Raw genomic sequence first — 23,382 nt, forward strand, 5'->3', positions numbered from 1 at the left:
AATCCCATCGTTGTGCTACATGTATTGTTGGATCATCTTCTCCTTGGAGATGATTATTTGAACATTGTTGATAGGAATCTATATTTGTATTAGAAATTACCGAACTCCTATTAACTACAGTTGAACACACTTTGGTTTCTGCCCTCTCCTACTTCCACTTTTTGTCAGCACTGTAATTTTCTTTATCATTTTTTTGCGTAACTAAATGTTCTTTTTTTGGTTTCATTCCCTTTTCATTTCATAATTAATTACATGGGCTTAGGCTAGCTTAATTCAGATCAAATATATTTTACTTCCAAAGTGCTCAGTCTTGATGTCTTTGAAACAAATTAGGTGGTAAAGTGTTAAATTGGTTAAATTAAGAACTGAGAACTCAATTTTCCCTCCTCGATTTTGGGAACATTTGTTTCTAAAAATAGACATGCTCCCTCTACTGGCAGGAACAGGATTTAATGCAGTTATACAGTTTTAAGACCAGGGCCTCCAATCTTAGCTACTTGAAGACTAGTGGACTTCAATTCCCAGAATTCCTCAGCCAGCAAAGCTGGTCAAGGTTGGAGACCCCTGATTTAAGAATCTGAACTTTCCTGCTTCTAGGAATCCTTTCTGTATCAGTTTGCACTTGAAAAAACAGGTTAGGGATAGATTATCATGCAGAAAATCTATCTATGTGGTTACCAGAAGATGAACATGACTTGGTATCACGTAATCAATCAAGCAAGCAAGCAAGCAAGCAATCCATGGATATCAAATGGGGACAAATAACAGAACATGAGCCCTGAAGCCAGGGCCGGATTTAGATGAAAAGAGGCCCTAGGCTATTCCACTTATGAGGCCCTTTCACCTCCCATTTTTAAGTTTGTAAATTACATGAGAGACAATAAAATACATCATTACTGTGATATATATCAATATATATCAATATATATAGCCGGCCTCCGGGCTCTGCTCTGCGGCAAAGGCAGCGAGCCCAGCCGCCTCCCCTGCTGCGCTCAGCTGCCCGGCTTGGCCCCCTCACCCTCACCTGCCTGGCCGCTGGTGGGCTCCACGTTGACGGGGCGGCTACTGGGAGCGGCCGCGCCTCTCGCCCGACCGCCGGTGCCGGGAACGTGGGCGGGCTCCCCAACTGTCGCAGCGCTGGAACGATTTTAACCAATACCTTTTTATGTTTGTTTATTAGTCATATGCGTAGAATTTCTCCTTATTTTCGGTTCAGTGTTTTAGTGTTCACTGTTTTTAGAATAGTGTAATTTTAATTTTGCTAACAATTTGAATGTAGCCCCCTCTTGATCTTGAGGCCCTAGGCTGAAGCCTAGTTAACCTATAGGAAAATCTGCCTGAAGCAAATCTTCCTTTATCTATTTGCAATCCAATATTGGATGCCAATATGTAAGTAATGGTTTGCATCGTGATTTGTTGAATAAATTAAAACTGGCTGTATGTATACAACATGCTGCAGAAAGTTAGCACTTACTCCTCTTCTAGAATAATGAAATATTTTAGGAAATATTAAAAAGACAGAATATTATATTTCCCTAAAGGAGGAATGGAGAAACATGCTCTTGGAAAGCAACCTCCAAAGCAATCCCCCTCTCCTTTCTTAATACCCCTAGCAGATATTTTGTGCCCATTGAGAAAATTTGGGCCAGACTTCCTACAAAACAAAAGGCCTTCAGCTCCAGGGGGATGGGATTAAGACATGACCCTCCAGGACTGTTGGAAGAAACGTCCTTCTGGGTTCAGTTCAGTGGTGGGTTTCAAAAATTGTTCGAACCTACTCTGTGGGTATGGCCTCCTTTGTGGGAGTGGCTTGCCACCCATGTGACTGGAGGGGGGGTGGCTTGCCGCCCATGTGACCGGATATGAAGATGCCGACGATACTTGTCAGAACCACCTTAAATTACCTCACACACAGCACTGGCATGCATAAGAATGTGATGTAAACTTGTTTTTTTAAAAGGCATCTTTGGTTTGCGTTAAAACAACTTCAATACACGCAATGTTCTGATTGCACCACAAATGCAGTAGTCATCCTTACCTTTCACAGAGGCACTGAGTTTTATAAATATGAGCATGATAGTGTAGAATAATCATATCCAAGGACCAGTGGTGGGTTTCAAAAAATTTTGGAACCTCTTCTGTAGGTGTGGCCTGCTTTCCGGGTCCTCTGGTGGAACCTCTTCTAACCGGTTCGGTAGATTTGACGAACCGGTTCTACCGAATAGCTGCGAACTGGTAGGAACCCACCTCTGGTTCAGTTCCAAGTGTGGGGAAAAGACACTGGAAACATGGAGACTGCTTAGAAAGATGGTTTAATTGTGGACGGGATCACATAGCTTGAGCTCCTGAACAGAAAAGGGGGATCACATGCTTCCAGCTGTTGGGTGAAGAAGAAAAAGAGGCAGAGAGGCAGAAAATCCCTGGTTTTATACCCTCTCTGGGCTTTGAACTTGAGCTTGTATTCTGATTGGTTGTCAGATTCCCATGGGGCCACCCAGGGGCAACTCTGTAGGCTGTGCTTTGAGACAAAGTTTGGTTGAGAATTGCTTCTTCCCAGGTGCCCTGTGGGGAGATGGGTAAAGGGCTAATACTATCATGCCTTAATCCCATCACCCTGGAGCTGAAGGGGGAGGTCTTTGTTATGTAGAATAGACTGCCTCAGGCCTTTTAATGGCCCATTGACAAAGGTGGGGGCTGTTAAGAGTGTATCTGTTTCCTGCCTAAAAACATGTTTCTCAATTTCTTATCCATATTGTCCTTTTCAATATTTCCCAGGATATTTCTTTTTCTAGGAGAGGGTGGGTTTTAACTTCCTACAGGACATAATAGGATTAACCCATCTAGCATCTAGCAGCAGAGCTCACCACATTGCACAATCTCCTAAGAACATTGCATCACCCTCCAAACTTCAACCAAACCTAGCTCAGACAACCTACAGAGCCACCTATGACCCCTACAACAGCCAATCGAGTACATATTTTTGCACAGGAATAGGAAGTTCAAGGTATCGAGAAGGTCTAAAAGCCACCCATTCTCAACTCCATGTGGTCAGCTGCACCAACACAACCCATGTGGTCCTGCTTCATCATTAAACCATCTTTCCAATCAGCCTCCATATTTCCATTGTCTTTCTCCTAGCTTGGAACTGAACCAGATGGATATTTTTTCCAACAATGCTATGAACTCTGATTTTAAATAATGGTTGACTTTATGCATTGCCTTGTTGTGGTTCTTTATCATGTACAGTATAGACCTCAATCAGTGGAGCTCACAGAATTGCACTGTGCTGAAAATTGTGGTTTCAAGCAACAGCTGGGTTTGTGCAACGAGCTAAAGTACATAGAAGCAAACCCTTTTTTTTGGCTTAGAGCAAAGTAGGACTGGAGCTCCTACATACTAGAAAATCAAAGTAGGAGTGCTTGTAATTTGGGGCATAAACCAAGTACCTGCTCATTGTGATTTATCACTTTGCAAATGGTGGCCTCTGCTGAAAGAATGAAAGAGGTCATAATTAAAATCACATTCACTGTTAGAAGAACCAACAAGTCTTTAAAAAATTACACATGTGTGCCTTTAATCCTTCCCTACCCAAAGTTGAGTGATCTGTTAGCTAAACTTGAAACTCTAGTTTTGAAACATCTGGTTCCCTCTGAGTTAATGCACTACACATGTTAATTGTACTCCACACTGGAATAAAACAAGATGCAATGAAATCACCTAAGTTTTCTGAGTCAAGGACCAAGGAGGTCTTTTTGGTCCTGTACGGCAGAGGAGGGTAAATCTCAAGATACTTTACGGAAGATTAGCATGCATTTTCCACTCCCAGTCGTTTAGTAGCAACAGTAAATAACCCTTACTTCACTCTCTTTAAATTAGGATGCCTAAGAAATTGTGGGAGAAAGCAGAAACAGATTCATGGATGGAAATATGTGTGTGTGTGCAGGCTCTAGTTCTGGAATGAAAATAAATCCCTGCTGAGCTGTGTATCTGCTTGAAGACAGCCTGGTCTACGATTACACACTTGGTCTTTCTGAGCAACTTTTCGGCATTGGGGTCTAGCTGGTGCATCTCAGGCATGTTCCTGAACATGTTGCAAGCCTAAAACCTGCTTTTTCTGTGTAGCATTAGTAGTAGACAGTGTTGTTCCTGAAGCTGGAAGACTCTCATGGCTCTGTGCAGCCAGGCTCAGAAAAGGTGGAATGGCCAAGCAATGAATAGGGGAACACACCCTGTAGAGCAGGGGTGTCAAACTCAAGGCCCCTGGGCCAGATCCAGCCTGCGGGGTGCTTAGATCTGGCACGCGTGGCTGCTCTAGACCGGTCCGTGGTGCCTCTGCAGTGAAAACGGGCTCCCAATCTCCATTTTCGGCTGGGACAGACTCCGGCAACCCTCTGCCAATGAAAATGGAGTTAACTGGTAGAGGGTTGCAGGAAGCCAATAATGGAGATTGGGAGCCCATTTTCGCTGGAAGAGCTGTCAGGCCATCACAGATGCCCCGGATACAAGTGATGTCAAACTGGCCATGGCCACTCTGGCCATGCCGAACCCAGCCCCTCGAGGTCAGACACAACCCTGATGCAGCCCTCAATGAAATCGAGTTTGACGTCGCTACTGTAGAGCAGTGGTCCCTGAACTTTTGGGCAACAGGGACTGGTTCAGTGAAAAACAATTTTCCCCCAAAAATGGACCGGGGGATGGTTTCATACACAACCTAGATCCTATGCATGCGCAGATGAAGCTTCGCTTGTTTGCATGGCCGGTTTCTCATGGGCTTCATACCAGTTGTTGTTAGTTGCAAAGTCATGTCCGAGCCATTGCAATCCCATGGACAACGTTCCTCCAGGCCTTCCTGTCCTCTACCATCCTCTGGAGTCCATTTAAGCTCACGCCTACTGCTTCAGTGACTCCATTCAGCCACCTCATTCTCTGTCGTCCCCTTCTTCTTTTTCCCTCAATCTTTCCCAGCATTAGGTTCTTCTCCAGTGAGTCCTTCCTTCTCACTAGGTGGCCAGTACCAGTCCTCAACCTGGGGATTGGGGTTCCTTGGTATAGAGCATCTGGTTCTTTCAATACAGCTAGTGCTATTGGGCCCAGATAATGAATAATGTTGGTGGGTGGGAAAACCTTATCATATTTCCATTTCTTAGGTCTGAAACTTCTGCGACTGAATACAAATTCCTAGTCTGAAATGCACTCACCTTATTCCTCCTTTTGAACTTTACCGACCATTTGGCGACTGGGGCCCAAATTATGGTGTGAAGCTAGTTTCAGATCCTCCCAGGTTGATGGTTGTAACTTTTTGGCTTAAACAAGAAAGCCATTGTCAGTTGCAGAGATTACAACTGCAACTCTTGGCTGAGTTCTGTCTTGAAAGGATTAAAGGTGTGGGCAAAAGAAGATATCATATCTCATCGTAATAAATTAAGAGCCAAGCTAATGATTCTTAGGGATAACTAACTAGAATCACCAAGTTCAGCAACGAATAGCAGCTATGGGAGAGTTCTAGTCCCAATTAGCCATGTGCTCTACTTTCCTTTAACCTCTGTCTGAAGGGATTTTCTCCAATATTTGAAGCAGGTGGGAAATCCTGGCCAAGCTTATCTAGGCTCACAAGCTAAACAAGGTCAAGCCTAGTTAGCACTCCAGGGAACCCCAGTTTATAAGCCAGACTAGGAAATTGGGCAAACATTTCTAGAAGAAGGCAGTCAGCAGCAAATCACTTCTGTATTGCTGCCAAGAAAATTACATGGATGTGTCCTTGAACTCAGCGGCTGTTGAGTCCTTCTTGAAACATTTATTTCTATCTGAAATTCTGCCCAATCAGCTGTAGGGAACAAGGGAGAAAGAAAGGAGCTCGTTCCATTAATCAAATGGAATTAGCAACTGCATAATGTATGGTGACTGTACCTTTTCCCATTATAGCACGATATGCTGTGTTTCTGTTATGATGACTTTTAATTGCCTTCCATGCAGGGGTGGGCTGCTATGGGTTTGCTCGGGTTCAGGAGAACCTGTAGCTAATGTTATGGCCAGTTCGGAGAACCTCCAAATCTCACCCCTGGCTGCCCCCCCATCCCCTCCCAGGAGTCTCCATGCGGCCCGTTTTCGATACGAGATAAGTACAACGTCCACGTGGAGACTTGGGGAGGAGGAAAACAGGCCTTCCGGAAGTTCCAGAAGCCCAGGGAAGGCAGTTTTCACCCACCCAGAGGCTCGAGGAAAGCAAAAATCCCCCCACCCCCGGTCGTGGTGCAGGAGGCCAACTAGGCCATGCCCACCATGGCCATGCCCACCATGGCCATGCCCACCATGGCCATGCCCATCCCAGAGAACCCGTTGCTGAATTTTTGAATACACTGCCTCAGTGTATTAATCAACAGGACTGAATCAAACTAATGAATGAACAAGTACAACTGTTATACAAATCTCTGGCTTCTCCTTTGTACTATGCCATTCCCCTCTTTCAGGGAGTGCACTTGAGCCACTCTAGCTACCTGTGGGCATCCCAAAAGCCTCTGGCAGACCTTGGTGGCAAAAAACAAACATAACCCCCCCCCCCCCAGGATGTTGAACTAAAGCCAGGCTGCTTCCTTACTTATACTGAAGTGGTTATGTGCATTTTTCTTTTTCTTTTTGCTGATAAGCCATCATTTATTTATTCAACAACTTAGGAAACTGCCTTATATGAAGTGAAGCCTCCAGGTCACTGAGTCCATTACTGTTTATTTTAAAACAGACCCCAGTGGCTCTTTGGGGCTCTTTCCCAGACCTCCTACTAGGCTAGCTAGAGATGCAGAGATTTCATTTAAAAGAAGCAAAGCTGCCCTCTTCCACCACCGAGTAATGGGATCTCCAGAGGCTTTTCTATGTGACTATATGTAAACCCACCCATTAATATTTCACAAGTGAAAAAGGGCATATGGCGGAATTCCTTTGTTGAGTAAGCATCCCAAATCTCTGATCAGCCAGCTATTATTTCTAATGGCTCTATTTATCTTATCTTGCTTTATCTTATCTCTTCATTCCATTCCGTTCCGCTCCATTTCATTCATTCATTTTACAACAGCCTGAACAGCAGTAATCTCAAAGAAAGATGGGAGGGGGTCTTTATGTTAACATAAACTAGAACAGTCTCTCTTAACTTGCTGCCCTCCAGATATGTCAAGTCTGTAACTCCCAAAATTCCTTTCCAGGACTGTCATCTTACTTGGGAATTGTGGGATTTCAGCACATCTGGAGTATGCTAAGTTAGGGAAAGCTATTTTAAAAAGACAACTTTTTCCCTCCCTTTAAAATATGATCCCACGTTTCCGTTGCTTTGGCATTCTGCAGAATCCATGCTCAAGTAAATTTCATGCACTAGCAAGTTTTTAGCCTAGAGATTGTTTTGCTTTATGAAATAAAAAGTAACCACTACAGTACAATAATCACCATAATCTCACTTCTGATACTGAAAACAAATTCCTTGTCTGAAATGCACTCATCTTGTTTCTTCTTTTGAACTTTACATCTTACACACTGGAATTATCAGGAACGTTCCTTGGGGCAAAAGATTTAGATTTCATAAACCTCCTTTTTGACTATGGGGGCCAAAGACCAGAGGGGGAACAGTGGTGTCTGCAGGAGGGGGTCAACATTGGCAAAATGGCAGGTGTACCTTTTATTTATTAAACAAATGTACATGGCCGCCAAACTCACACTCAGGACATGCCTGGAAGCTTACAACGTTAATTATTCAGAACATTGAAAACCATAATGCTCCATTCACATCCCCATGGGGACTTTAGGGCTGGCCATTACCGGGGAAGGAGGGTTCGCTATATCACAGAGATCCCTCCTTCCGGCCCTATGAGTCCCACTCCAAGGTCAGATGGCGCGAGTAGTCAGGACCCTGGTCTCAGGCTGCTGTCGCTAAATGCCAGGTCTGTTGTTAACAAGGCTCCCCTCGTCCGGGACTTGATAACAGACGAGGGGGCAGACCTGGCATGTATTACTGAGACATGGCTGGGCACGGAGGGAGGAGTCCCCCTCGTAGAGATGTGCCCAGACGGATTTCAGGTGCTTCATCAGCCGAGAGCCCAGGGAAGGGGTGGCGGTGTGGCTATTGTAATCCGGGAGTCTTTAGTACCTCGTAGGATCCCTGCTCCGGAGCTTGTCGGGTGTGAGTCCCTACTGGTGACGCTGGACCTCAAGGGTCAAGTGGGTTTGCTGCTTACGTACCTGCCTCCCAACTGCGTTGCAGCAGCCCTCCCCTCGCTCCTCGAGTCAGTAGCCGAGCTGGCAGTTGAGTTCCCTAGGCTTATGGTTCTGGGGGACTTCAATTTGCCTTCGCTCGGTGAACACTCCGATGGAGCGCAGGAGTTCATGGCTTCCATGACAGCCATGGGCTTGACCCAGGTAATTCGAGGCCCAACCCACTCAGCGGGTCACACGCTCGACCTCGTATTCCTCTCGGAGCAGTGGAGTTATGATCTTGGTCTGAGGGGAAATGAGATCATTCCCCTGTCGTGGTCAGACCACTGCCTACTGAGGCTAGACTTCCGGAGGCCAAACCCCCACCATAGGGAGGAGGAACCGACCAGGTGGTTCCGCCCCAGGCGACTTATGGACCCAGTAAGGTTCCAGACGGAGCTTGGGGTTATTCCAGATGCTCTCGCCCACAGTTCGGCGGAGACTCTTGCTGCGGCCTGGCACTCGGCAGCATCAGAGTCTCTGGACCGGATTGCGCCACTACGGCCCCTCCGGGTCAGCGGCCCACGGAGGCCTCCTTGGTTTACCGAGGAGCTCCGTGAGATAAAGCGCCGGAGGAGACGCCTAGAGCACCTGTGGAGGTCCGATAGGTCCGAGTCGAGCCGGGCACTGTTGACAGCTTGCACCAAGGAGTATATTTGGGCTCTAAGAACAGCCAAAAGATCTCACATTGCCTCCTTGGTAGCGTCCGCCGAGTCCCGCCCAGCCGCCCTGTTTAGGATAACCCGCTCCCTCCTAAATAGGATGGAGACGGAGAACCCCTTACAGGGTAAGGCTGAGGAGTATGTACAGTTCTTGGCGGACAAAGTTGCTCGGTTTCGATCGGACCTGGACTCCACTCCTGCAGATCCAGCCGAGACACAGGGGAATGATTTGGCAGACCATCTCTGGATTGAGTTCCAGGATGTTGCCTCCGGGGATGTGGACAAGGCTATGCGAGCTGTGAGCGCCTCCACCTGTATACTGGACCCGTGTCCCTCCTTGCTGGTTGCCAACAGCAGTGAGGTGACACGAGGCTGGATCCAGGCGGTTGTTACCACCTCTCTTCAGGAGGGGCATCTCCCCACCGCGCTGAAGGCGGCGGTGGTGAGACCCCTCCTGAAGAAACCGTCCTTGGATCCAGCAGTTCTTAACAACTACCGTCCAGTCTCCAACCTCCCCTTTGTGGGGAAGGTTGTTGAGAAGGTGGTGGCCTTCCAGCTTCAGCGTACCTTGGAGGAAGCTAACTATCTTGACCCCTTCCAGTCTGGCTTCAGGCCCGGTTACAGCACAGAAACTGCTTTGGTCGCATTGACCGATGATCTCTGGAGAGCCAGAGATGGAGGCCATGCGTCCATCCTGGTTCTCCTTGACCTCTCAGCGGCTTTCGATACCATCGACCATGGTATCCTTCTGCGACGACTGCGGGAGGTGGGGGTGGGCGGCACTGTTTTGCAGTGGTTCTCCTCCTACCTCTCGGACAGGTCGCAGTCGGTGTTGGTGGGGGGGGCAGAGATCGTCCCTGAGGCCCCTTACTTGTGGGGTGCCGCAGGGCTCGGTCTTATCCCCCCTACTATTTAACATATACATGAAACCACTGGGCGAGATCATTCGGAGGCACGGGATAAAATACCATCAGTATGCGGACGATACACAGTTGTATCTGTCCGCCCCGTGCCAACTCAATGAAGCGGTGGAAGTGATGAACCGGGGCCTTGAGGCTGTTAAAGACTGGATGAGAGCTAACAAACTGGTGCTCAACCCGGAAAAGACCGAGTGGCTGTTGTGTTTTCCTCCCAATAATTTGGCTAATGTTCCATCAATCAGGCTGGGGGGACAAAATTTATACCCCTCAGACAGGGTCCGCAACTTGGGAGTCCTCCTGGACCCACAGCTGAGTTTTGACCATCATTTGTCAGCTGTGACCAGGGGGGCATTTGCTCAGGTTCGCCTGATGCGCCAGTTGCGGCCCTACCTGAACCGGGAGGCCCTCACAACAGTCACTCGAGCCCTTGTGATCTCCAGGCTGGAATACTGCAATGTGCTCTACATGGGGCTGCCCTTGAAGAGCATCCGGCGACTTCAGCTAGTCCAGAATGCGGCCGCGCGAGTGATCGTGGGCGCACCACGGTTCGCCCACATAACACCGATCCTCCGTGAGCTGCGCTGGCTACCTGTTGATCTCCGGGTGCACTTCAAGGTCCTCCTTACCACTCACAAAGCGCTCCATGGTAGTGGATCTGGCTATTTGAGAGACCGCCTTCTGCCAATTACCTCCCTGCGTCCCATCAGATCGCACAGGGTAGGCCTCCTCCGAATTCCATCCGCCAGTCAGTGCCGACTGGCGACTACGCAGAGGAGAGCCTTCTCAGTTGCAGCTCCGACGCTATGGAACAATCTCCCCGTGGAGATCCGCACCCTCACCACCGCCCAGGCCTTCCGCACAGCCCTTAAGATCTGGCTATCCCGTCAGGCCTGGGGATAAAAAATCTTAGTTCGTCCCCTCCCGAATGATGAATGAATGTTGTGCTCTATTTTTAATATTATGTATTGTCTTATGTTTTTTGTCTTTGTATCCCCTTTCCCGTGCTTTGTAAGCCGCCCTGAGTCCCCTCAGGGAAAAGGGCGGCCTATAAATTATAATAAACATTCCAAACATTCCAAACAAGTAACACAATCAGGCCAATCACTTCATCCGCTCTATCTCCATTTGGGGTCTCCAGGCCCACTGATGAAATTATTATCTACAGGGGCCTTTAGAAAAGCAACAAGGTGGGGGCCAATTGTATCTCATTGAGAATGATATTCCATAGGACAGGGGCCACCACCAAGAAGGCCCTTTTTGCCCTAAAATATGAGCTAACAGTGTGCAGGAGCTGCCAAAGAAGCCAACACAGTTCTAGGCTACATAAACAGAGGGATGGAATCAAGACCACATGAAGTGTTAATACCACATTATAATGCCTTGGTAAGGCCACACTTGGAATACTGCATTCAGTTTTGGTCGCCACGATGTAGAAAAAATGTTGAGATGCTAGAAAGAGTGCAGAGAAGAGCAACAAAGATGATTAGGGGACTGGAGACTAAAACATATGAAGAACCGTTGCAGGAAATGGGTATGTCTAGTTTAATGGAAAAAAAGCACTAGGGGAGTCATGATAGCAGTGTTCCAATATCTCAGGGGTTGCCACAAACAAGAGGAAGTCAAGCTATTCTCCAAAGCACCTGAGAGCAGGACAAGAAGCAATGGATGGAAACTAATCAAGGAGAGAAGCAACTTAGAACTGAGGAGAAATTTCCTGACAGTTAGAACAATTAATCAGTGGAGCAACTTGCCTCCAGAAGTTGTGAATGCCCCAACACTGGAAGTGTTTAAGAAGATGTTGGGTATCATTGGTCTGAAGTGGTGTAGGGTTTCCCCCCTAAGCAGGGAGCTGGACTAGAAGACCTCCAAGGTCCCTTCCAACTCTGTTATTCTAAGGTGGTCCCATCAGATGTACATCTCTAATAAATGGATGTAATGTGCCTGCAATGTGCCCTGCCTTCCCATCCTAATGGGATGGGTAGATGCAATGGAGGAGAAGCAAACCTTCAAATAGCTTGGCCTCAAAGCTTTGCTCTGAAGGCCCTGAACATCCATGCAGCAGATGCACAATTGGAGTGGGTCTTGCACAGCAATGCCCTGTCCATCTTTGCCATCTTGCCAATGCTGACTCTTGCCAATGTCAGCAGCTTGCTAATGTGAACTCTGCCCTGCAGTCACTGCAGGAGGTGAATGAAAGCCCTAATGAAAGATTCCAAAGCACAATGGAAGATAATGAGCAATAGTGACATCAAATGAAAGAAAGGCCATCCAAGTAATGTACAGAGAAGCCTTCCAAATATCTGGCAGAAGGAAGAGAGGGAGAGAGAGAAGGAAGGAAGGTGAAGGCAAGCCAGCAACAGACTCCTGCACATAGAAACCAGTCAAAGAAATGGAAGTATTTGAACCATCACAAACTCCCTCTTTTCCATTCTACTCCATCTACTCCCTACAAACTTCCAGGAGTATCTTGGTGCTTAGTTCTGCCTTGCGTTTGCCAGACAGAGTTGATAGTCTGCAAGATGAGATTACACCCTGTTGCATTTCAAAGGAAGAATGGCATCCTTCCAATTTCTCTTATCCCAAGGAATTCTCCTTCCTCGGCTGCTTTTGTTCAAATCCCTTTCTTTTTTGAGTTTTAATGATGCCACTAGGCACGATGAACCGTTCCCAGAATTATTTAATTCAGAGAATTCTCTTTGCAAGAAATTTACATTTAACCCTGATGACCTTCCAAAGACTTGCCAAAACCCATTTCTTTCTACATTTGGCAAGTTGTATTTCTTTAACTGAACTAGCCGGCAGTTTGCATTGCTTTCTGTAAGACAGGATTCTCACCATAAAGTCAAGCGGAGAAAAGAGAAACACAAGTGGACTTAAAAGAGAAAGGCGCACTGCATTCAATGAAACTTACTCCAAAATACATGCACAGGACTGCACCAGAGGCAGCATAGCAATTAGGAGAAAAGCAAATTACACAATAGTACACAACGACCTATTATGCTGCATCACGATTTCTTTAATCTTGCTTTTGTTAGGTAAGCTCCCCGTTGGGAGAGCAAGTGCGTTCAGAGAAGCGTTGTGAGAGTTGTGTTGGAAAACACACAAACCAGCATACAGAGACACTGCAGTTTAAATAGGCTTTTACTTTCATGGAAATAGAGGTATCAGACTCCATCAAACAGCCCAAGTCATGCACGGATAAGACAGTCAGTCATCAATGTCTTTCAGTTAAGGGATAATCCAAATAACGTAGTCCAGTTTCATATAATCAGTTCAGTACTCAAAGTTTGCTAACAGTTGCAAAACTTACAATAGCTCACGGCACTTTCTAACAGCCAGATTCTAAAACACTCAGATCAGCCCAGCATCTAACAAACAGAGAGCTAACAGTCATTCTGGCTCCCTCTTATGGCCGATTGAGGAAAGCAGCAACCAATCACATTTTACAGTACGATTTAAAGAAACAATTATAGCATTGTTACATGATTTATATATTGCCAACCCAACCGTTAGATTATATTCCTAACAATCTTGATTTTCTGTTCTGCACATGCACAGAACAATCTTCATGGAAAAAATGTAATTTCTCCCCTTTTTTAATATTGTGCACATGTGCAGATCTTTTTAAATGCAAATTTTTCAGGCGCTGAACCAGTAGGATTGCCAGCAGGCACCCACCCCATGGCAAATAATATACAACAGAACACTGTGCAGAAGAACATTCTGATGAGGGCAATGGCGGTGGTAGCAGAGGCAGTGGGGGGGGGGGGTACAGAAGATGCTGGGAAAATGAGTGATGGCTGGTGAGATATGCCACACTGAAATATCTGGTGCAGTGATGGGGGGGGGAAGTGTTGGGAAGATGGGGAGCAGACGGTCAAGGGGCGTGCAAGAGTGGCAGCAATTAAGAAGGAAGGAAGGTGTTGAAAAAATCAGGGGCAGTGGACTTTCGTGCCCTATTTACTTCTTAGTTGGACTACTGCAAGGGTGTCAAACTCAATTTCATTGAGGGCCACATCAGGGTTGTGTTTGACCTCGGGGATAGGGGTGGCCAGGGTGGGCATAGCCAGCTCAATGTCACTTGTGTCGGGTGGTTGATGAGACATCCCAGGAGGATGTTTGAGATATAGGGTTTTTAGTCTTGGTTTTTATAGTTTTTATGGTTTTATTGTTTTGTGGTTTTATTGTTGTGGTGAGTGCCCAGAGTTGAACTCCAAGATGGGCAGCCCTGCAAACCTTATAAACAGACAGACAAACAAATATTGAGGGGGTGGAAGAGAAGACTTGATCAGCGTCAGTCTTGCCCACTCACCCTTCTAGATTTTGTTTGAAACCAGGAACAATCAATGTTTCAGTGATGCCAAACTCTGCCTGGCCAAAAATGTCTCTTGAAATTATTGTCTTGAAATACAGTACAGAACGTGAAACCTGAAGGTTTGCTCTAGTTGGAAAACAAAGCATTTTCTCATCGCACAAAGGCCTCTAGTATCCATCTTTATCTATTCTTGAACTTCAGCAAACAAAATGATTATCCCTTTCCACCCCGCCCACCCCATCAGTTCTTTGGCATCAATAGTGGGTAAACTAAATGTGCTGGTGGATAGTATGTTTTATCTTCTTAACATTTAACATTAACCAAGATTTTCACGTTCTATTTTTACTTTCATAAGGAGCCCTTCTAAGCCTTCTTTACTTTCATCTACCCGAGTGGAACCATGGGAACATCTCAAAATTATTAGCATTTTGACCTCCCTTTTTTATTTCCAGCCTGCCATTCTTATAACATAATTCTCTGCTTAAGTTAAATAGAATTGTAACCACACACATCCTTGTCTTAAAAGTAAAGGTTCTCCCCACACATATGTGCTAGTCGTTCCCGACTCTAGGGAGCATTGCTCATCTCTGTTTCAAAGCCAAAGAGCCAGCACTGTCTGAAGACGTCTCCGTGGTCATGTGGCTGGCATGATTAAATGCAGAAGGTGCACGGATCGCTGTTACCTTCCACCAAAGGTGGTTCCTATTTTTCTACTTGCATTTTTACGTGCTATGTTGGCAGAAGCTGGGACAAGTAACGGGACCTCATTCCATTATGAAACGCTAGGGATTCAAACCGCCGAACTGCCAACCTTTCTGATCGACAAGCTCAGCGTCTTAGCCACCGCATCCCTCATCTTAATTCTTCATCCTCTTACTTCATGCTACTTCATCCTCATCTTACTTCTTCTCTATTCCGAATCGCTCTGCTTCTCCAAACTTAAGTCCTTTTGCAGTAGTTACTTATTCATAGTAATGGTTCCTGAGATGAATTATCACAAGTTTTGGCATTCCCCTTAGCTTTAATGTGTTCCATGTTCTGGCAGAATCAAAACAAAAACAAAAACACCACCTGTGATAGGCAAAAAAAAGCAAAAGTAAACCTTCTCTCATTCTCTTTCTTCTCCGTTACCCCTTACATCAGTGATAGCGAACCTTTTCGGCACCCAGTGCCCAAACTGAAACGTGTGTGCGCATGGACTCATGTGTCCTGGAGCCCCGAAAACTCAAAGACCAGCTGGCCAGTGTGCACGCATACGCCAGCCACCTGGTCTCTTGGTTTCCGGTGTGCGCATGCATGCTGCCCAGTTGGTCTTCACACACGCCGGAGCGCCAGAAACCTGAAGGCCAGGTGGCCTGTGTGTGTGTGTGCATGAGCCAGCTGGTCTTCAGGTGTCCGGGGCTCCGACACATGCGAAGATCAGCTTGCCAGCACGCATGCGCACACTGGAAACCGAAAGAGCAGCTGGCGACAGCCCCCGTGCCCACAGAAAGGTGTGCCATAGGTTTCCCATCACGGCCTTACATGATACTCTAGCTCTCTGATCGTGTGTCCTTCTGCCTTTTCTGAAGCCAGCCTTGATTTGACATCATTTTTCCATTGCATCGGTATGTAATGTTTAAGGTGATATCAAAGAAAAACACGTGCTTCCTATCTGGACCACAGTACCTTGAAGGACTGGAAAGAGCTCTCCTCTTGAACAACCCTCAAGGATAAAGTCAACCCCATCCAAGATGCTTTTTTTTCCCTTCAATGCAATTAAGAACTTCCTGAGAGCATTTGGGAAGGGAGGAATATTAAGTGGCTCCTACAGAACTAACACTAAGTGATTGTTGTGATTTGACAGGTATGGCTATGTAGAAATGAGAGTTGCTGCCTCTGCCATTTGGTTTCAATAATATTGATTTAACTTTAATTTGACCTTATTACTTTAATGGGGAATCTAAGCCATTTGGAATCGTCGTTGAGTGGAGTAGCAAATAAACGGTAAACAAATAAGCCACGTAAGTTGGACCCTGTGTAATAGAAATACAGACTTATTATTGTCATATCCATGGCACAATATTGTGCAGCTTGACAGCTTTAAGACTTGTGGAATTCAACTCCCAGAATTCCTTCTCCAGTCATGTTGGCTCAGGAACTCTGGCATTAGAAGCACACAAGTCTTAAAGCTGTCAAGTGACAGGACCCTTGCACCCCTAAACCTTTAGGGAAAAAAACCCCAGGGGTGTTCAAACTTGACAGCTTTAAGACTTGTGGACTTCAGCTCCCAGAATTCCTCCTCTCGCTCTTCATCTTGATAATGTGCGGATGGACGGGGGGAGGGAGCTGGAACCGGTTCTAAACGCCACTGTAGATTTGTGGAACCTCTTCTATAGAAGATGTTAGATCTGGCAGGAACCCACCCCTCTGCTATTTCACTGGGTAAATCCCATTTTATGTTTTTAATTACAATAATCTAAAAATAATGAAATGAAGGCATGTGAAGCATGTAGTAGCCTAATGGTTTCCAAGGTGGGCAACCATGAGTGCCATCAGGGGTGGGTTCCGGCTGCTGCTACTTCCAGTTTGCTCAGGGGCTGGCTGTGTGCGCATGCATGCCCAGTACTAAAACAATTGCTCTGCGCATGCACAGAAGCAAAAAACAAGATGGTGGCACTGTAGGCGCCACCCAGTGAACCGGTTCGGGGGCATGGCAGGCTGAGTTACTACCTACTCAACCAAACCCGGGCAAACCTGTAGGAACCCACCTCTGAGTGCCATGGTGGTGGCCTAGGTTACAGCAAATTCCCTGGGTTTGCCCTTTGACATGCATAAGCTATCTCCATTTCGGCTACTTCAAGTCCCTTCTCAAAATGCTTCTTTTTTTATATGGCTAGCAATTCACAATATTTTCTGGTGTCATCCAACCATCACTCTCCCAGAGGAATAGCAATGTGGTCAGACTTCAAAGATGGCTGGATGATGCTATGAAGACATTATTAAACACTAGAATGGAATGACTTCACCTCAGTTGCAACCAACCTTTGCAGAACGTAGTTCTTCTACTTCTCCCTCAATGTCCTTTTTGTCTGCTTTTAGATTTTAAACTTCACAGGAGCAGAGACCTGATTATGTACACAGCCAGGATGATAGTCTGTAGAGATGCTCAGCCATCCAGGTCATGGTTGTCCCAAAGGTGCTTTTTCAGAAAGCAACTGGACTTTCTTGTTTTTTTTTCTTTGAAGACATTTCGCTTCTCATCCAAGAAGCTTCTTCAGCTCTGACAGGACAATGTGGAATGGAAGGATTTATATTCCTTGCAGACAGCTGGTCATTTGCGTCCTTTTAGAGGGTCCTTGAAGCACTTGGAGGTTTATCTGTGTCCTCAGGGTCACCTGAGTAGCGCTTCTGGTTCCTGTAGTCTGCAATTGTATAACTTTTTAACTATACAATTTGGGATGAACAACCTTTGAATGGTGTGGGAGTAGGAATGGATTTCCAGAGGGAAAACAAAAGCAGACTACAGAACTAGGAGCACTACTCAGGTGATCCTGAAGACACAGATCAACTTCCAAGTAGCCTCAACGACCCTCTAAAAGGATGCAAATGACCAACTGTCTGCAAGGAATATAAATCCTTCCATCCCCCCACTATCCTGTCAGAGCTGAAGAAGCTTCTTGGATGAGAAGTGAAACATCTTCAAAGAAAAAACAAGAAAGTCCAATTGCCTCCTGAAAAAGCACCTTTGGGACTATATAGGATGATGCTGGAAAAGCAAAAACTCATGATCCATAGGCAAACACCATATAAACTCTCTTCCTCTTCCACTGCTGGTGATGTATGAAATGTAGAACACCTGAAGCAAATTTCCAGGGCAGGTTCACCATGCGCTCCGATCATTTGAGTTCTAAAAACTGACTCAAAGCTCTGAAGCTGGCAGGCAAATATTGGTGCTTGAAATACTAAATTAGTTCAACTAGGCTAATGCTTTCTGGTCCACACTGAACCACTAACTAAATCAAACAGAACATGCTAAGCAACATTATTAAAATTAAAATACAAAATGAAAGCCAAAAACCAAGGTTTAAATTATTCTATGAACTCTATGAATTAACAAAGTTTGCATATTATGCAAGCTTTGTGCAAGCTTAGGGGGCTCAAGGATAAAACATATGAAGAACGGCTGCTGGAACTGCGTATGTCTAGTTTAATGAAAAGAAGGACTAGGGGGAGACATGATAGCAGTGTTCCAGCGTCTCAGGGGCTGCCACAAAGAAGAGGGAGTCAAACTATTCTCCAAGGCACCTGAGGGCAGAACAAGAAGCAATGGGTGGAAACTAATCAAGGAGAGAAGCAACTTAGAACTAAGGAGAAATTTCCTGACAGTTAGAACAATTAATCAGTGGAACAACTTGCCTCCAGAAGTTGTGAATGCCCCAACACTGGAAGTTTTTAAGAAGAGATTAGATAACAATTTGTCTGAAGTAGTGTAGGGTTTCCTGGCTGCCTAAGCAGGGAATTGGACTAGAAGACCTCCAAGGTACCTTCCAACTCTGTTATTCTATTCCATTCTATTCCATTCTATTCTTATGCATATACAACAACCAGTGGGACTTTAACTGGGTTAGTGAAGCGCACTATGTGCAAACCGTAGCACTCAATTGTAGATGCATTCACACATTCAATGAGAGAAAAGCTGTACAAAAGAACCTTGAAAACAGAACAATTTGGGTCCACTTTCTGGCACATCACACCTCCTTGGGTGAAGTCTAACTAAGGTAGCTATCTCCCAATAGTTCCTCACACCTTTTCCTTTTTAAGAAAGAAGATGACTACAAACTAGACACAATAAAAAGGAGACAAAAATTAAGGAGCAAAAAATAAGGAGGGGAGGGAAGGAAGGAAATCTGCAACAGTCCATGTATGCAACTTAGATATTGGATCAATCCAGGATAACCACAAACCAAATATCCCATTACTGACTGGAAGAGGAGGAGGAGGAGGGAGGCGTGGAGGGCAACGACTTTCGCCGCTCGACCCAAGAAACGTGCAGGCAAGAATTAAAACTCCGCTTCTGTTCCCCCCACCCGTTCCAGAAACGGAGCACACACCCCTCCCGCCCCAACTTGGTTGTTGGTCCCGCTATCTCTAAGTAGGTATATTCGTTCTTCAGAGGCGCCGGGCCGTTCCCAACGACGGAGGGGTCATCTGGCTTACTCACCGACGATTGGCGAAGGCATTGCCCGCCGGTCCGCCGGAGCTCTGCTCGGGATAATTGTGTTGCAGCGTCGATGCCGGGAACTGATAGAGAAATCCGGTCCCGAAGGAACATCCCCAAAGGCAGCAGGAGCACCAAAAGAAAAGCAGATGCATCTTGGGGGGGAGCAAAGCCCGGGCTTCGGAGTGCAACGAACAGGACGCGGAGGAGACGCGGGAAGGACCCCCGGGAGAGACTTAAAGGCTCATCCTCCCAGGCTCCGGAGGGCTCCGGCGTCGGGGGCTAAGGCCAAATGCAGGGAGAAAGGAGAGGGGGGGACGACTAATGCTGGATTATTTTTTTTTTAAAAGGAGCTGAAGAAAAGCTGGGGTTTAAAGCCACCCCGCCTTTAAGGAGAGGTACGTGCGCTGTGGGCGCACAAGTGCTTGGAGGGGCTTTTTCAAGCGAGGTTGGTTCAGCAGCCTTCTGCAAAAGGGGGCGGGAGGTGGGTGGGGGGCGCCGGTTTAACCCTTCAGGAGCGAGGCTGCTGCTGCTGGTGGTGGTGCAGATGTCATTGTTCCCATAGAAGAGAGCGTGTGTCACTCTCAGGATTGAGAGTGTTCAAGTCAGTTCAACTCAGGATTGGTGGTTTAAACAGAACAGGTTAACAGGGTTGGAAGGGACCTTATAGGTCAGTGATGGTGAACCTTTTCGGAACCGAGTGCCCAAAGTGGAATGTGTGTGCATGCGCTGGAGCACCGGAAAACTGAAGAACAGCTGGCTGGCACAGGCATGCCTGTTTTTCAGGTTGTTTTCCGGGCCATTTTCAGACTGTTTTTGGGGAGGGATGTTTTCAAGCCCTTTTTGGCCCAAAAATGGCCCAGAAAAGGCCTGAAAAACGGCCTGGTTTTTGGCTGTTTTCAGGCCATTTTCCAGTGCACCTGCAAAGACCAGCTGGCCAATGCTGCAAACCAGAAAAGCAGCTGGCGACTGTGCCATGCCCACGAAGAGGGTACTGAATGCCATCTCTGCCATAGGTTCGCCATCACGGTTATAGGTCATCTGCTCCAACTCACCCACCCACCCCTGCTCAAGCAGGAGACCCTACACAAGGGGTCAGCAACCTGAGGCTTTGGAGCCGCATGTGGCTCTTTCATTCCTCTGTTGCGGCTCCCTGTTGCTGGTCGGCTCCACAATGGATGGGGCTTTAAGTTAGAGGAAAAGGGATGCCGCGCTAGGAGGAGACTCTATGGTGGCGGAACCAGACTTCCACTCAGCTTCAGAATTGAATGGGGAGTTTCTGGTTAGGACCTTTGTGGCTCTTTGAGTGTTTAAGGTTGCTGACCCCTGCCCTACACCATTTCTGACAAATGACAGTCCAGTCTCTACTTGAAAGCTTCCAGTGATGAAGCTCCCACAACTTCCGAAGGCAACTTCTGTTCCATTGGTTGATTGTTCTCACTGTCAGAAAATGTTTCCAGGTTGAATCGCTCCTTGATCAGTTTCCATTGCCTGCAGACATTTCATTACCCCACTGGAGTAAAGGTAATGGGCATGGGCTACTCTAGTGAAGGGAAGGACCAGGAGAGACATGATAGCAGTGTTCCAATACCTGAGGGGCTGCCACAAAGAAGAGGGGGTCAAGCTATTTTCCAAAGCACCTGAAGGCCAGACGAAGAATAAGGGATGGAAACTGAACAAGGAGCGATTCAATCTGGAAATAAGGAGAAATTTGCTGACAGTGAGAACAATCAACCCATGGAGGCTTTCAAGAAGAGATTGGACTGCCATTTGTCAGAAATGATGTAGGGTCTCCTGTTTGGGCAGTGTGGTTGAATTAGATGACCTACAAGGTCTCTTCCAACTCTGTTAATCTGTTAACGTTACCATTTAAAGTAATGAAACACCTTGCAAGGAAACCACCAAACTTACAGAGCACCAAGGACTCTACATATATATATATATATATATATATATATATATATATATATATATATATATATATATATATATATATATATATATATATATATATATATATATATATATATATATATATATATATATATATATATATATATATATATATATCGGTTATCGCTGATAACAGGATAAGAGCCTGTGGCCTAATGGCTAAGATCTCTGCCTGGTGTGCCTAGTATGCCATATAGCCCAGGTTCAAAATCCCAGTAAGGGTATGGCTAGCTGATGAGAGCTAAATAGCTTGAAATAGATCTATACTAGTCTCCCTTTATTTATTTATCAGCACAAATAAACACACACACACACACACACACACACACACACACACACACACACACACACACACACACACACACACACACACACACACATATATATATATATATATATATATATATATATATATATATATATAAAGTCACAACCCCTGGTATGCCCAAATATATATAACCCCCCCCCCCCCCGACACTTTTCAATTCATATTCAAGGTGAAGAGGGTGGACTATGGTTCAATGTGGCCCATGTGGGCAGAGCTGTTTCGAACACACATTTAAATTCTGATCACAAACATAGTGGCAAAGTATAGGTGGTTCTGAATTGGCAACCATTTGTTTAGCAATCATTCGAAGTTATAATGGCACTGAAAAAGGTCACTTATGACCGGTTGTCATTTTTACGACCGTTATGACTACATAATTTGCTTAACTGCGGTGATTCACTTAACAACTGTTGCAAAAAATGAAAAGGAACTTGCATCCGGTTGTCATACTTACGGCAATTATAACCATACAATTCAGTTAATTGCAGTGATTCACTTAAGAACCGTTGGAAAAAAAAAAAGATTCTAAAATTGAGTGCAACTCACTTAACAAATACCTTGCCTAGCAATGGACATTCTCTTCTCAAATTCAAAAAGTGGACTCCAAACTGGCCCTTCAGTTCTTCTAATAGTGCACTCAATTGGATTGTATTTGGGTCCATCCATCTTGCCTCTCCTCTTCCTCTTTTCCATCTTTTCCAGCCTTGGAATTTTTTCCAGAGATCTGGATCTTTCCATAATGTACCAAAGTACGATAATTTTAACCTGTTGATTTGTGCCTCAAATGAACACTCTGTATTGATTTGTTCTTCTTGTTGTTAGCTGCGAAGTTGTGTCTCGCCCATCATGATGCCATGGACAATGTTCCTAGATTTTTATAGATTTTAGATTTTATTAATATTTGTAGGCCGCCCTTTTCCCTGAGGGGACTCAGGGCGGCTCACATAAAATCAGGGAGGGGGAATACAGACATTGACATAGAGACATATAATAAAATAGTAAGCAACATACATTCATCATTCGGGAGGGGCGGCTATCCTTGTCCCCAGGCCTGACGGGCTAGCCAGTTCTTAAGGGCTGTGCGGAAGGCCTGGACGGTGGAGAGGGTACGAATCTCCACGGGGAGCTCGTTCCAAAGGGTCGGGGCTACTACTGAGAAGGCCCTCCTCCTTGTAGTTGCCAGCCGGCATTGGCTGGCCGATGGAATACGGAGGAGGCCTAATCTATGTGATCTTATTGGTCGCAGGGAGGTAATTGGCAGAAGGCGGTCTCTCAAGTATCCAGATCCACTACCATGTAGGGCTTTATGGGTGACTAATAGCACCTTGAAGCGCATCCGGAGACCGACAGGTAGCCAGCGCAGCTCGCGGAGGATAGGTGTTATGTGGGTGAACCGAGGTGCACCCACAATCACTCGCGCGGCCGCGTTCTGTACTAGCTGAAGTCGCCGGATGCTCTTCAAGGGCAGCCCCATGTAGAGCACATTGCAGTATTCCAGCCTAGAGGTCACAAGGGCCCGAGTGACTGTTGTGAGTGCCTCCCGATTCAGGTAGGGTCGCAACTGGCGCACCAGGCGAACCTGGGCGAATGCCCCCCTGGTCACAGCCGTCAAGTGGTGGTCAAACGATAGCTGTGGATCCAGGAGGACTCCCAAGTTGCGAACCCTCTCTGAGGGGTATAGAATTTGACCCCCCAGCCTGAGAGATGGAATATTGGTGGAATCTTTGGGAGGGAAACACAACAGCCACTCGGTCTTTTCTGGGTTGAGCACA

The 23,382-nt window shown here is 46.1% G+C and overlaps 1 protein-coding gene across 4 annotated transcripts in view; it reads right to left on the minus strand.

Annotated features, from left to right (window-relative positions):
* COL26A1 (collagen type XXVI alpha 1 chain) overlaps window positions 1-19,743 on the minus strand; it is a 211,159-nt gene extending 191,416 nt beyond the window's left edge. For 2 of the 4 annotated variants that reach the window (XM_087717244.1, XM_087717245.1), the window contains exon 1: window positions 19,333-19,741. In XM_087717244.1, the coding sequence (XP_087573370.1) occupies window positions 19,333-19,484 (152 nt within the window). In that variant the 5' untranslated portion in view covers window positions 19,485-19,741. Of the gene's footprint in view, window positions 1-19,332 lie in introns of all 4 variants that reach the window. The other 2 variants (XM_087717247.1, XM_087717243.1) reach the window with 2 other exon arrangements.
* Between the last annotated feature and the right edge of the window lie 3,639 nt (window positions 19,744-23,382).

This window comes from Thamnophis sirtalis, unplaced genomic scaffold (genome assembly GCF_051295495.1).
Source record: "Thamnophis sirtalis isolate CommonGarterSnake01/CBP01778 unplaced genomic scaffold, rThaSir2_p1.2 scaffold_6, whole genome shotgun sequence".
Classification (NCBI taxonomy): domain Eukaryota; kingdom Metazoa; phylum Chordata; class Lepidosauria; order Squamata; family Natricidae; genus Thamnophis; species Thamnophis sirtalis.